The sequence below is a fragment of the Micropterus salmoides genome, unplaced genomic scaffold (assembly GCF_014851395.1).
Source record: "Micropterus salmoides isolate LMB-PRFRI ecotype aquatic unplaced genomic scaffold, ASM1485139v1 Ms_hic_scaffold_16, whole genome shotgun sequence".
NCBI classification, from domain to species: Eukaryota; Metazoa; Chordata; class Actinopteri; order Centrarchiformes; family Centrarchidae; genus Micropterus; species Micropterus salmoides.
Genome location: NW_024040707.1, coordinates 33,202,612 through 33,216,415, shown reverse-complemented (window position 1 = coordinate 33,216,415; position 13,804 = coordinate 33,202,612). Strand labels below are relative to the sequence as shown.

The window sequence follows — 13,804 nt, the reverse complement described above, 5'->3', positions numbered from 1 at the left end:
AGCTTACCTTAGACTTTCAAGTCCACAGACAGTATATTACTGGACAAAGCCACCCTGCTGGTTTGAATGGAGAGCAGTGAAGCCAGTTTTGGACCAATAAATACAACTAGGCTACAGGGCTACGTCCTGTTGGCACCAATAAATGTAAGCAATACAGTTACATCTCATGGGCGACGGAATGTCACAGGGTTTTGACGTCATTTTTGGGCCTGCATGCAGGCTTTGGTCGGCTTCACTGTTTCAACGATGGCCTTACCCCATGATCAAGTCGGCGATAGTCAGTCGCCGTCATCAAGAACGCACCTCGCATTACATCCAGCACCTTTCCGGTCATGAGACTGTCTCTGTATTGCATGCTGGGAAGTGTATTTCTAAATAGCTCATCCCCCTCTGTTCTCTACGACAGTCAGCCGAGATTAAACTCCACCTCCCAGAAACCCCGCCGCTCCATTACCCCATCACTTCACTTCCACTCTGAAGCAGACTCACTAATGTCAGATTTGTAACGTTTGGAGCAGCTTGGCTTCAGTTTGTAGGAACAATCTTTCATCACATAGACATCTCGTTCGTAGCGACACGGAGAACTACAATGGCGTCAGTCAGCGTATGCGGAGCGGCAGCCTAGCTAATGAACGTTAGCTGAGTTAGCTATCAGAGGATGGAAGCGTTAGCCTGCTTTAACCCGGGAGAAACACACGACCTAACTGGATGTTAATCAATTACCCTGCTAGCACCAGGTGCTCTACTGTAACCCTGTCTGTCAGCTAGCAACGTTAGCATTTATCTCCAGAAAAACTTCACGATGGAAGAAGTTGACAAGATTCTGATTCACGCCCTCAAACAAGTCGGCACGTAAGTTACGTCCCTCCACTTTTTATTCACGGACAGGTGTGCGTGTGTCACCTGTGTGACTGAGTTTAACCTGTTCTGGCCACAGGGAGGTAAGCGAGGAGACCGACAGCATCAAGCTGTTCACCTGCGAGCTGATCGTGGAGGCGGTGGTCAGATGTATCAGAGTGATCGATCCGGGCCTGGGCGGCGGGCTGCCCACCTCCCTCCCTCCGGGCATGTCTGCCCGCTTCAGGGTGGGCATGAGCCTGGCACAGGCCTGTCAGGTAAGACACACCTGAGCTGTGGTCCTACCTTACTCAGGATGAGTGGAGTCAGTCCTTCCAGTCGCTGTTTGGATCAGAACATTACTATAAACACACTGTTTCAGGATGGACACCTGTGGTTCTCCGGGGAAGACCGTTTTTGTGATGTGAAGTAGGGATGTCAGGATACCTAAAACCAATCAGTCAATACAGATAAAAGTAAGATTCCACGAGTCTCGATACCAATTCGATACCAGGGTAATAAACAAAACCAAAACAATAAATCCCATCATATACTTCAACATACACTCCTTTAATAAAACATCTGAACATTACAAAGAACTTACAGCTGAGAAAGAGAGGGTGACAGAGGAGGGGTGGTTTGATCAGTATATTCAGAAATTAGCAATCTTGTACTGTGCATATTTAATTAAATTAATTATTTCATTTTCGTAACTTTTTCTCTCCAAACTCTCAGGTGTGAAATGTTTAAGGGTGGTCATTATCTGTACTGGCAGTTGGCTGAGATTTTTATATTGAAAAACAAAACAGTTATTGATTATTGAAATGGATCTTATTGACCTTTTCATACGGTCCCTAACTCCTCCTTCAGTAACAGGAGCATTGGACAAACGTTTAGTTCTTAGTGCTGCAAACTGCATCGTCATCTTTGGTGATTTTCAGGTGATCAAACTGTGAAACGGCTGCCTGAATTAGCTCTCCAACTGGGAGAAATCAAGGCTTTGATAGGAGCTGTTGAAGGAAACAGCTGCGAAACTAACTTCACCCGGTTTCCATACACGACTCATTTCTATTCTACGAGTTGAGGCGGAGATGTTGCTGCAGCAGCATTACCGCTCTACCTTCCGCATGTTGGATCTCTGGTACCTTCGGTACCCAGCAAAATGAGTACAGACATGTTTTCAGTATTCTGGTAGTGACTTGGTACCGAAGTATAATAACAATAATCGGTTCTCGTGACATCCCTAGTGTGAGAGAGACTCTAAAGACGATCATAAATCAAAGTCCCCTTATTAGTTGTCCTGGAGCTTTCAGTCGTAGTCTTTCTCCTTAGATGGGATTTGCTCAGGTGTAAATGTGAATTGACGAAAAACTACACACAAAGAGGAAGACCATGCGGCTGAAAGCTTGAAATATAGCGTGAGCTTGAAGGTATTGTCTTTTTCTGTTTTACGATGTGAATCCTTTTGAAGACACTTAATCAGAATTAGCAGTAGTTCCACAGTAGATTCCTAATATGTTTCACTGTTGGTTTGCAGGACGTTGGATATAAAGGAGAGATCGGCTACCAGACCTTTCTGTACAGCAACGAGCCGGAGATCCGCTCCCTGCTCATGTTCCTGGTGGAGAAGCTGCCCAGAGAGAGTGCAGAAGCCTCAGACCAGCCGACAGGTACAGGACACCTGTCTGTCTGTCATCATCACGCTTTAACATCACCAGCAGAAATACTGCAGACTTGTCGTTACGTCCTTACATTTTATTTGTGCCATAATGTAAAGTGATATAATCCTGCTTTCCTGTAGTCATTATTTTAGGTCTGAGGCTTGAAACGTCTCTTTGGTGAACAAACTCTGTCCCAGAAAACCGTCTGGAGGTTTAGAAGTAAACCTGACAGGAACAGGAAGTCTGTTGTCCACTCAGGCTCCTTCTCAGCTCTCCAGTTCCTTAAGCTGATGTTGGCATGACGAAGCACTTTGTTTGATGAGTCATCCTAAGCCGTCCTGTCTTCCTGCAGGTAAATCGGTGGTCCTCCAGAGAGCCATCGCTGCTGCAATCAGAGCCCAGCTGGCTGTTCCCTGGCTGCCTCCAAACTGCAGACTGCCACTGCACAGTGAAACACAAGTAAACTCTCTAACGTTGTATTTTCATGTCTGAAAAACAGCTTTCATTCAGGGGGATGTCTCGAGTCCAGGATCAGGAGAGGGGCCGTCCAGGCATGTTTAGAGTAGCTTTTATTTATTCTGTAGGACAAATATGTAACCAAAGAAAGAGAAGCGGAGATGCAGGTTATATTTTTTCATACTCCTCAGTTGTCAGACATGGTGTCTCTGAATGTAAGAACACCCAGAAAAAAATGTGGTTAAACTAAACTCCCTCAGTAGTAAATGACGTGAACAGGGATCAGGACGTTCCTACATGACTGACTTCCATCTCAGCCTCTGTTAACTTGTTCATGATGTAACGTGCTCAGAGAGTGTGTCTGTCGTTTCTGACATGTGAACTGTTTTCCCTGTTTAGACTTCAGGAGTTCTGCACAGCTTCCACGCCCAGCCGCTCAGTTTACCACACAGCTCCAGAGCGCCAGGAAAGAAGCAGCTCAGAGGTACAGGACGCCTCCCATTCACACGCTCCGTCCCCTGTTTCACCCTCGTCCATCATGAGTTTAAGTCAAATAGTATTCACATTGGCCTGATTGTGAAAGACGTGTTGAGGGAATAAAGTGTGCTCTGGTTTCAGAGGTGAAGGAGTACCAGCGGGACTTTCTCCTTCCTGTGACCGCCCAGCCTTCCCATCATGCCTCTGTGGTGGCGTCCATACTGGAGCAGCACACCGCTGAGCTGAGTGCTGCTCAGGAGTGGGACAGCGAGTGGAACAGTCAGGGACTCCTGTCCCGCCTCACGCCACAGGCAACTCACCACACTCACTACACTCAGACCTATGTTCCACAGTGTTGTTCCGTCTGTTCTACTGACCTCGCTGAAAGGGCTGTAAAAAGGACGCACTGATCCAATACTGATATCAGATATCCAGTCTAATAAATTTACTTACATGCATAGTGCTCGATGCGTCAGCAGTGCACCGGTAGGCCCGAATATTTTGCTAGAAGAGCTAACATAGCATGGAGGGAGCAGGGAGCAGACAAGGGGTCAGCAGTTTGGAGGTACTTTACGCTTGATACGCCAGCAAGTTTTACAGCCACTTTACCATATCTGTAAAGCCAGTGTTTGGAGGGGCGGCGGTAGCTCTGCAAAATGACAACAAGCAACTCAATCAAGAAGCAAAGTTAGGAAGCCATGTTTAAAGGTTCAGTGTGTAAGGTTTAGTGACCTCTAGTGGTGAGGATTACGAATTGTACCCCCCCCCTCCCCTATCCAAGCGAGTAGTATAGCTACCTGAGACGGGACAAAGATGTCATCTATGAGATAGCAGAGAGTTGTCAGTCAGGAAATCAGGTTTCTTTAGATAGATATATTAAGAAATTATATTCACTTAATTATTCAGTAAAACCAAACCTTTTTTTTGAATATTATTATTTCTTGTTCATTAATAAACAACAGCCACCTGAAGAAATTAAGTGCTACATGATGTCTCATACTCCTGTAATACAGTATTTTACATCTTGGGAGGGTTGGCTCATCTGGACTGACATACCACAATAAATAAAGAACATCTCAAAAACTATCAGTATGACCACTGACAGATACCAGGACAATGTAAGCCTCACTGTTTCTGCACCATCTGCAGTCCATTATAAACCACATAATACATGAAGTTTACAAAGGCATTGTTAGGTGAGGATCAAGGCTCCTCTTACTTTGCTTAATTAGATAAGCATGCAAATATTACCAAAATGTCTTTTTTAATTTTTGAAATACAACAGAAACACAGTAGTAACAGTAGTAGAAACGCAGTACTGACAGCCATAATTTCAGCTTGTGGTAAAACAGTGCAACGTTTTAATGGACATTTATTATGTGAAAGCACAAATTACACATTTGTGTGCACAGTGGTCGAAGCAATATCCAATAATGTTTTTAAATGCAAATTATATAATTATTACAATACATGTTTTCCACCAGGGCAGTAAAATGTGAAGTTTAGCTGCTGATCTGAGCTTCCCTGCTGTTACCGTCTCATTACCAATAATATTCATCAGCTGTTTGTCTCAGGAAGGTAAGGGCACATTACAGACAGACAGACAGAGAAATTAATCCAACTAACATAACACCACAAGCCAAAGCACAGCGCTAGAGAATAAACCAATCCAACTAACAATACATTTTATTCTACCAGTCAGAAAAGTTTAGCTGGCTGATGCTTCCATGCTCTAAGCTAACCTTACGGTTTTATTGCCGTATTGTTACTGATCAGCTGATTGTCGGCAAAGCCAAACCACAGGCTGGAGAATAAGTAGGTGACATGAAATTAATCCATATTTCATCATGTCATGTCTCGGTGATTATGGCCAGCTAATACCTAAAGCTATCAAACAACAGTTTTCATTTGCATCGCTAAAGTCTGACAAACTTAAGTTAATTACCTGTCCAGCAGAAAACAGACAACTTCAGCACCGCTTTGAAAACATCTGTCCCACATTATAGCCTTCCATCTGGGAAAATCCACAAAATGCCTGAATTCTGCTGTCAGCTGTCTGCATCTGTCCGACTCCTCTGGCTTCATGGTATAAAGATCCACAGGCTGTCAGCTCTCCTGCTAAATAACACGTGTGTGCTCATTCAGTTGTCCAAATCCACTTCTCTTCTAACAAACCAGAAGACTACTCAGAGACTGTAGATTATTATTATCATTAGTATTATTATTATTATTAGTCCTTCTTCTTCTTCTGTGTACGTATTTAATGTAATAATGGCCGTCTACATTGCCGGAATTACACAAGCAGAAGAAGAACGCCGTGATGACGAAACGTGCTCTGTAGCGCTGTTTGTTTGTTGTCGGCTACAGTAGAAACATGACGACAAAATACGGCGACCTCCATAGAAGAGGGTCCCCGCGATTATGTAGAAAAAAAAAAGGCTCGTTCTAAGGTAATAAAAACATAATCGTTCATTATGTAAGGTTTTTATACACCACTGAAAACATAGTTCTGTCTGAACAGGAGTACCGCTCCAGGAAGCTGACCCGGCTGAGGAAACGCATCGAGGAGCAGCTGCGTTCTGCTGCTCTGCCCTCTCCTGAAAGTGCCTTTGGCGGGCCTCGCTCCGCCTCAGACCTGTCGGAGCTCCTGCAGGCCTTCAGAGGTTTCGCCCCCTCTGACAAAGTCATGTCCAAGGGTACCCACTTCACCCACACCCAGAAATTCACCTTCACACAGGTGAGGTCTGCTCCATGAGCACAACACTAACATGCACAGCAAATGTCTCTGCAGTAAGAGTTTAAAGTGTGTCCCTGCCCCCTCCAGGAGGCGGCACCAGTACCCAGCTCCGTCCCCACTGGGCACCAGTCAGAGATCGATATCCAGCTCCGTCAGCAGGAGGAGCTGGCTTCGTTCCAGCAGCAGTTCCAGCAGCTCTGCAGTGACGTGGACCAGCTGGCAGCAGACATGAAGCACATGAGCATCACTAAATCTCAGGTAACACACACCTCAGCTGAACCTGATAGACTCACGACAGAACCAGGACATGATCTTAGATTGTGATGGTAAATGTAAGACCGGCTGTTCACCTACACAGTGCATCTGTACGTCATCTATACTGTACGTGGTTGACTGACATGACGCCGTTTTAAATATCTTTTACCTGCATTCTGGTTTCCACCTGTGAATCTGCACATGCACTCACACACCTGCTGTTTTTTGCACGTGTTGGTGGAGGCGTGTTGTTTAAGGACACACAATCACACTCCACAGAAGTTCTAACAGTCTGAGACAGGATTTTACCATGAGCGAAACAACATCACTGTCTCTAAAGTCCCAGTGCATATAATGATAATGTGATTGGAGGCTGAAATCATGAGGCTTTCCTCATTGCTAAATTGGATTGAGAAGTAGGCTATAATATAATTTTCCACTGCAGGCATAATACACGGCAGAGGTGTGTGTGTGTGTGTGTGTGTGTGTGTGTGAGAAATGTTGCAGCCTTACAAAGTGAAGTGATCTGGTTGCTTGACAAAAAAAACGCTATTTTCTCTAATAAATGTCTGACTACGATTTCAGAGGTTATTCAAGTTTATTACTTTACCAGTGAGTTTTTTTTCTCAGATTATTACCTCACTCCCCTGGCTGGTTTTATTACAGTGGACCTAATATACAGTTGTACCTTTATGTCTTTATCATATTGGACATAAAAGAAAAGTACATAAAATACTAAATAGAGAATTACAACAAGAATACTGTGAAGATAATTACAAAGTTACTCGATGCACTGCCAACAAGCTCAACCTGGATTTGTTGGAGGCCACAGTGTTAGATTTTGCCGTTAACGTCTTTAAACTCCTCCTATCCTGACCCGGTCCTGACACAAGTGATGGCGAGATGAAGCTTCATGAAGCATTGAAGCTTTCCATCCATTTGGTTCACTCATGGGCCGAAGCTTCACGGTGCTTGATTTGCTCTAGTGTGCCATCCAGTGGACAATAAATGTAAAACAGGCAGAGTGATTATAACGGGAACACGGCTTTGGTGTGTGAAGCTTTGAATTAATGAATGATGTGTGTGATGCCAATACATGACTGATTAGCTTTTTAATAAGGTGTGTCTTTATGATACGATGAAAGGGTCAAAAGGAAAGTGGAAACAAGGGAGAGGGTTATGATAACTTGGTTTGTGACTTTAGATAATAGAGACAACATTTTATTCATCTTTATTTAAAAATAACACTTCGACAGTGCTGGGCTTCAGGCGGTTTCATTTTTGGAGATGATTTTACCTGCTTTAGAAAATAATTATTACTGTAATATGGGGTAAGAGTTTAATTCTAACCAAAGCCACAAAATGTAAAAAAACATGTCAACACTTTCTTTTCCTCTGTTTATCACAATTTTTGATCTTATTTGATCAAAGTTGATAAACTTTTTTAGTCATTTAAAATGAGCTGTTGATAAAATCTAATTGTGTTCAATTTCAAGTTCAAAAGTCCACAAAATGTTGAGGAGGGTCCACTGCATTTTGCTGCTCCTTTCGAATCGCACGCCAAACCCGCGAACCACCTCCTGAATCGGTCAGTACGGCCGGTTCGCGAGGCTTCGAACGTCACCACATACTAATCAACACAAGCCTCGATACGCGCTTCACAAAAAGCTTCCTGCGTTACTCGACACACACTTTGAAGCCTCGATACGGACGGACACATCACTACCTGACAATATCATCATGCGTTCTTCTGGGGAAAATATGGAGCATGCGCCATTGTGAAAAAACTCTGCCCGCATGGCCGAATGAGCCCCTTTTAATGAATGTGCACCAACTCCAATTAAGTTAACACAGACTCAACTAACCAACATCTTATTCGCTGTCATAATTTAACACCACAGTAGGTAGGCAGTCAAAGTCTGTCAACCCTAATTCTGAGTAGGTTGAACTCCCTTTGTAGTACAGGCCACTTCTCTTATGTTCTCCATCTCTCCTATGTTTTTCCACTTTCCTCTCATTAGGTCCAACCATTATTGAGCAGGCCGACCCTTTAAAAGATGTCTTTTGAGTCTCACCCGTCTTTCATTAAAGACAGGTACCTGAGATGTGAGGGACAGGTGCATGCTGGGTCTCTGAGCCATTACTCAGTCAAAGAGAGCATAGCATTATCTCCAATGTCCATATCGAATAAACATCCAATAAAAATCCACTTTGATATCAGAGAAGAGAGTTGCTGCAGAACCTGCCTGAGAATCTACATGTTTTTAAGTTTCCTTCAGTATCACAGTGATCCAGTGATAGCTCTGTAAATCCAAGTGGCAAGTGCGACTATGTTTTGAACAGATAGCAGTGGGGCAGGGTGAGTGGTGGGGGAAGGGGATTACGGTAGTAATCTTTATTCAATACCTTTGACGGGAACATTGCCCAGCACCATTGCTCTAAAAGTTGCTCCGTATATCATCAGCTTAACAACATGCTAATGTTATACTTTCTGTTTACGTCCCCCAAATTATGGAGCTTTAGTTCCAAACACTTGATTAGTGAACAACCCTCTGTAGTCCATCAGGAGTTAACTTGTTTGGCGTTGCTGTAGGTGATGGATGAGTTGAAGCAGAGAGAGCTGGGAAACGCTGACAGAGAGGAGAAGATGCAGGTGAAGAAGAAAACCATCGACCTGCTGCCAGATGCTGAAAACAACATGCTGAAGCTTCAGGTAGGAGGGCTAAGTTAGAGTCTGGACCTGCTGGCATCAAACCCAACAGAGCACTGAGTGGACACCTGCATTTGTTCCTCCAGGCTCAGGTGGAGGCGAGCGCCAAGAGGGTGGTGCACCTGGCCTCTCAGTGGGAGAAGCACCGCGCCCCGCTCATCGACGAGCACCGCAGACTCAAAGAGATCTGCAGCAGCCAGGAGGTGAGTGCTGCTGTGTTCACAGACATGTGGCTGTATCTGCTTCAGTGAACACACACTCTGATTGTGTTAGTGTGTTTCCTCAGATGGAGTCGTCCAGAAAGCTGTCAGAGATCAAGTCTCTGCATGACAAAATCCGTGTGTCCACAGAGGAGGCCAGAAAGAAGGAAGAGATGTACAAACAGCTGGTACTGGACTGAGTTTACATTTCTTTCTTTATTAGCTCAGGTGTGTTCACAGGCTACTGTAGGTGCTGGACGTCATGCTGACACAGCTTTGTCTGTCCAACATAGGCGACAGAGTTAGAAAACCTTCCTCAGGACGCGTCCCGCTCAGCATACACGCAGAGGATCCTGGAGATTGTCAGCAACATCAAGAAACAGAAGGAGGAAATTACAAAGGTACAATTTTAGAGCAAATTAACAGGACATGGCAGATACATGAAGATAGATCCAGTTTGTATTGAGACACGAGGCGACATATGTCAGACCCAAGCAGGAATCTCCGGGTCTGTAAAGTGCTGAAGTGCCTTAAACAGCCGGTAGGGGGCGACTCCTCTGGCTGCAGAAAGAAGTGTGATTGTATAGACGTCTATGAGAAAATGAGTCTTGTCCAAAAAACCAAGATGGTGACGGCCTAAATTCCAAATCAAGGCTTCAGAACAGTAGTCCACAAACCAACAGGAGACGTTGTGACATCTAGGTCCACTTCTTTTACACACACTGTGTTCTGGTCTCATGATGTCTGTGCCGTCCATCAATAGCCCACTCAGTTAATGTCAGTGAGTGTTCAGTGGACTGGAGCTCTCACTGGAGCTGCTTTCCGCCGTAACATCTTCTCTGTGTCCACGCAGATTCTATCAGACACTAAGGAGCTCCAGAAAGAGATCAACAACCTGACAGGAAAGCTGGACCGGACCTTCGCTGTGACCGATGAGCTGGTCTTCAAGGTGAGCAGAGGGTTCTTCTATCGGTTCTGTTTGTTGTCTGGCTGTGAAAGAATTTAAGTAAAGAAAATTAGAAACATGACTGGTGTGAGTCCTCTCAGGACACTGGGTTCATGTTCATTTCAGCACGGTGTCAGAACCAGCAGCGACCGAAGGCACACGGGTTCACACGGCTGTTTCTTTGAAGGACAGTGCTGCAGAATCTAGAACCAGAATCTTTACTTTTTAATCTTGTGCATTCTCTAAACCAGTTTCTCATGTATGGATCATTTCATTTTATTTGCAGGACGCCAAAAAAGACGAATCCGTCCGTAAATCCTACAAGTACCTGGCCGCCCTGCATGAAGTACGTCATCATGTTGTCTGACTGTCTTACATGTCATCATGTCTGCATCACACCTATCAGAGAGCGTCTCTCACTCCTGCGTTCTTCTGCAGAACTGTAACCAGCTGATCCAAACCATCGAGGACACAGGAACCATCCTGAGGGAGATTCGGGATCTGGAGGAGCAGGTAGGATTCAGAGTCACATGAGAAGATCTGTTACTTCCAGTACAGAGAGAGCTGCAGGGTGTGGTTAGCCTAGCTTATGTTTTTATAAGCAGTATCGCCTCTTCATTGTTCAGCCGGGGCCTCAGAGCAGGGCGAGGTCCTCCTGATTTCCATCCTGGTCACTGCTAACAGACCTTTTAATAAGAGGTCAGTCCTCATGTTGTAGTTTCCTGTCAGGTTACATAAATATAGTACAACTCATGCCTCCAACAGGACTGTGCTGCAGAGGAAAGAACAGTCTGACTGGATTTTCCCATCACATCTTCTTCCACAGCCCGGAGCTGCTGGTCGGATGGTGAATCGTACATTTATTTATTCCACAGTGTAGAGACTCCTGCACTGCTGGATGTATGCATGATCTGTTTTATGTTTTTCAGAATAAACTCTGAGCTGCAGATACCTAAAAACACGCTGGTTCTATAAATCACATGTCCTTTACTTAATAAAAGCATTTGTTTATGCCCTGTCAGTTAAAATGCTCTATGAGCTGAGAGCTCATCTACAAAGTGAATGTAGTGGTTCAGTTAAAAGATTTTCTCATTTTCATTGAACATATCACACTTTGGACACAGCGTCCCTCCATACTTCATTCACTGACTTTCCATATTTCAGCTGTCAGCGCTCCAGACTAACTTTGTGCACTGGTTGCACTGGTGCACCTAAACCTTTCATTTAGCTGCACCCAACTTTTTCATAGCACCTTTAGCACCGTAACAGTATATTCTAACCTTCTGTCATTTCCCATACACACTGATAGTTCTGTAAGTGACTGTGAACAGGAACAAAACTTTATTATTGTAAAACAAAACTTACGAAGTACTGACAAGGAAAAAAAACTCAAAAGTGTGTGCTGCTCTCTGCATCTCTCGAAAATGTAACTACACATCGCAGCAATGCAAGAACTGTGATAGGTCGGCTTGGTAGCGTTGCAATTCCTCCGAGCTCCCAGGAAGTGCTCCGTGCTCTGAGGCTAGCGGCCAAACCAGCTGCTGTTGAACGCTGCACCCCATGACTTGTTTCACTATCAGAGTTTGATCCATTTGGTCAATAACATTTGGAAAGTCTATCAGAGCTGCACGATTATTATTTCACCCCCATTCAAGTTAGAGGAGGGCTGACAGGAAGTTAGCCAGCTCACCGCCAGAAGACACTACAGTGCAACATAGAAACTCAAAGACACAGATTTCCACTCTGCTCACTGAGCCAAAAAGAAATCCTGCTCCATCTTTAGCTTGACCCCTCTGGGTCACAGTCTCCCTGCAGGTCGCAGGATCTCTGTACTGGACACGCATGAATGAAACTGTTGTCCGTATGTTTCTGTGTCTTGAAATGTTAAGTCTTTTTAAATGCAGCAGCAGGTTTGGAAGTTTACACTTGATCACATTTTGTCCACAGATTGAGACTGAAAACGGAAACAAAACGGTGGCGAACCTGGAGAGGATCCTGGAGGACTACAGGGCCATCCGACAGGAGAACTCTGCACTCGCCGCCAAAGTCCGAGAGGGCTGAAGGCTCCGAGTGCTGCGCTCTGCCTGCTGAGGCTGACGTGGTGTAAAGACCCGGACCCGGACACAGCGCTGCAGAGACAGGCGGTCCCTAACACCCACCTCTGTTGCAGACCTGCTTTTCTTCAGCAACTATTTGTACCGTGGGACTAACCAGGCAGGGTAATGCACAGCCTGCAGGGACGGATGGATCAGGTTCCTCCGGCTGGTCCCTGGTCCGATCACCTGGACAGCAGAGGGCGCTGTCAGTCCTCCTCACAGGGACAGCCATTCATATTGATGTATGAAATGTTTTCATAAGATATCTTGATTAATATCTTTTTAATACAGGAATCATTTTCAGACATTAGCAGTTAATTCACGTCATGATTCTGTTTGAACGCAGTGAATGAATCTGAATGTCCATTAAAAATGTTGTCAGCAGAAGATTGTTGTACATACGGTGCCAGCTTCAATAAAGATGCCTTACTAGTTGTTGTGCAGTGGTTCTCAAGCTGGGGGTGGATAGAGCACCACAAAAAGGCCACGCTGCTACCAAGGTTATTTAGCTAACCTGAATCTTGTTTTTCTCAGTCGCCTGGATTGTTAATGATTTTTGGCTCCTGAAGGGGGCGTGACAGAAAAAGTTTTCGAATACCACTGCTTTCGTGCGTGATTTGGTTCGTTCGAGATGACTGCAGCTGACTTTTACCGACTTGATAGTCTTGACATGAGCTGCAGGTGACTGCAGGGGGATCTAAAACGACTGAAGTCAAGCCAGCCTCCACTTGGAAAACGACAGTCAAGCCAGCACTCGCGCTGTTTTTCACAGAAAGCTTACTACATTCAGCCAAGAAAACCTTCTGTTTCCACTGACTCATTTCACTTCACAGTGACAGCAGACCACCTCAGGGTGACCCTGACCACCAGAGAATAACAGTCAGCCAATATCAAAGCAGTCTCATGTCCATTTTCTAAATGTATACACATATAAACATAGACACTGCACATTATTTTCCAGATATATATACACATGTATGTGTATAGACAAAATATTAGCCTACTTTTATTTTATAAAGATGTTTATGTGTATATATTACAAAAAATATTTAATTGTTCAGAATGTGCATATGTGTGTATCTTGGATCATTTTTTTATTCCCATTACTTCCTTGTCCATACAAGCTTTATTGGTGGGATGCGATGTATTACAGGCGCACAGAGCAATTCCACTTTGATTTTCTCGCGTTCTTCAGGTCTCTGGTGTCCATAGCAAGGCACTGCCCATTGGAACCACTTTTCACACATTTCACATTGGACGAAGGACAAGGTTAAAATTTCAAAGATGATTGTCAGGGTACTCTCACAACATAAGACCTTTTTCAACAAATGAAAAAAACAACATAGTCCCAGTCTCTGTTTACTGTTACACACACACACCTCTGCTCATACTAGATTTCCATTTCTACAATAAACAAGTCCCAAGAACA

The 13,804-nt window shown here is 44.4% G+C and overlaps 1 protein-coding gene across 2 annotated transcripts; it reads left to right on the top strand.

Annotated features, from left to right (window-relative positions):
• Positions 1–433: 433 nt before the first annotated feature.
• Positions 434–12,810, top strand: LOC119904966 (coiled-coil domain-containing protein 22-like). Of its 2 annotated transcripts, XM_038721603.1 has the most exons (16): positions 434–852; positions 938–1,115; positions 2,375–2,507; positions 2,851–2,957; positions 3,354–3,438; positions 3,573–3,742; positions 5,953–6,168; positions 6,256–6,426; positions 9,017–9,136; positions 9,220–9,336; positions 9,420–9,521; positions 9,627–9,734; positions 10,187–10,282; positions 10,566–10,625; positions 10,718–10,792; positions 12,227–12,810. In XM_038721603.1, the coding sequence occupies exons 1-16, from the start codon at positions 803–805 to the stop codon at positions 12,338–12,340; spliced, it is 1,902 nt and encodes a 633-aa protein (XP_038577531.1). In that variant the 5' UTR covers positions 434–802; the 3' UTR covers positions 12,341–12,810. The 2 variants fall into 2 exon arrangements, with proteins under 2 accessions (XP_038577531.1, XP_038577532.1); XM_038721604.1 differs by lacking the exons at positions 10,566–10,625; positions 10,718–10,792; positions 12,227–12,810 and adding an exon at positions 10,406–10,553.
• The last annotated feature ends 994 nt before the right edge of the window (positions 12,811–13,804 follow it).

Excerpts from the sequence above, each read along its gene's own strand:
- LOC119904966 (XM_038721603.1), top strand. The coding sequence starts at position 803 with ATGGAAGAAGTTGACAAGATTCTGATTCACGCCCTCAAACAAGTCGGC. Across the intron at positions 6,169-6,255 it reads AGAAATTCACCTTCACACAG|GAGGCGGCACCAGTACCCAG; the intron begins GTGAGGTCTGCT and ends TGCCCCCTCCAG. Across the intron at positions 10,793-12,226 it reads TTCGGGATCTGGAGGAGCAG|ATTGAGACTGAAAACGGAAA; the intron begins GTAGGATTCAGA and ends TTTTGTCCACAG.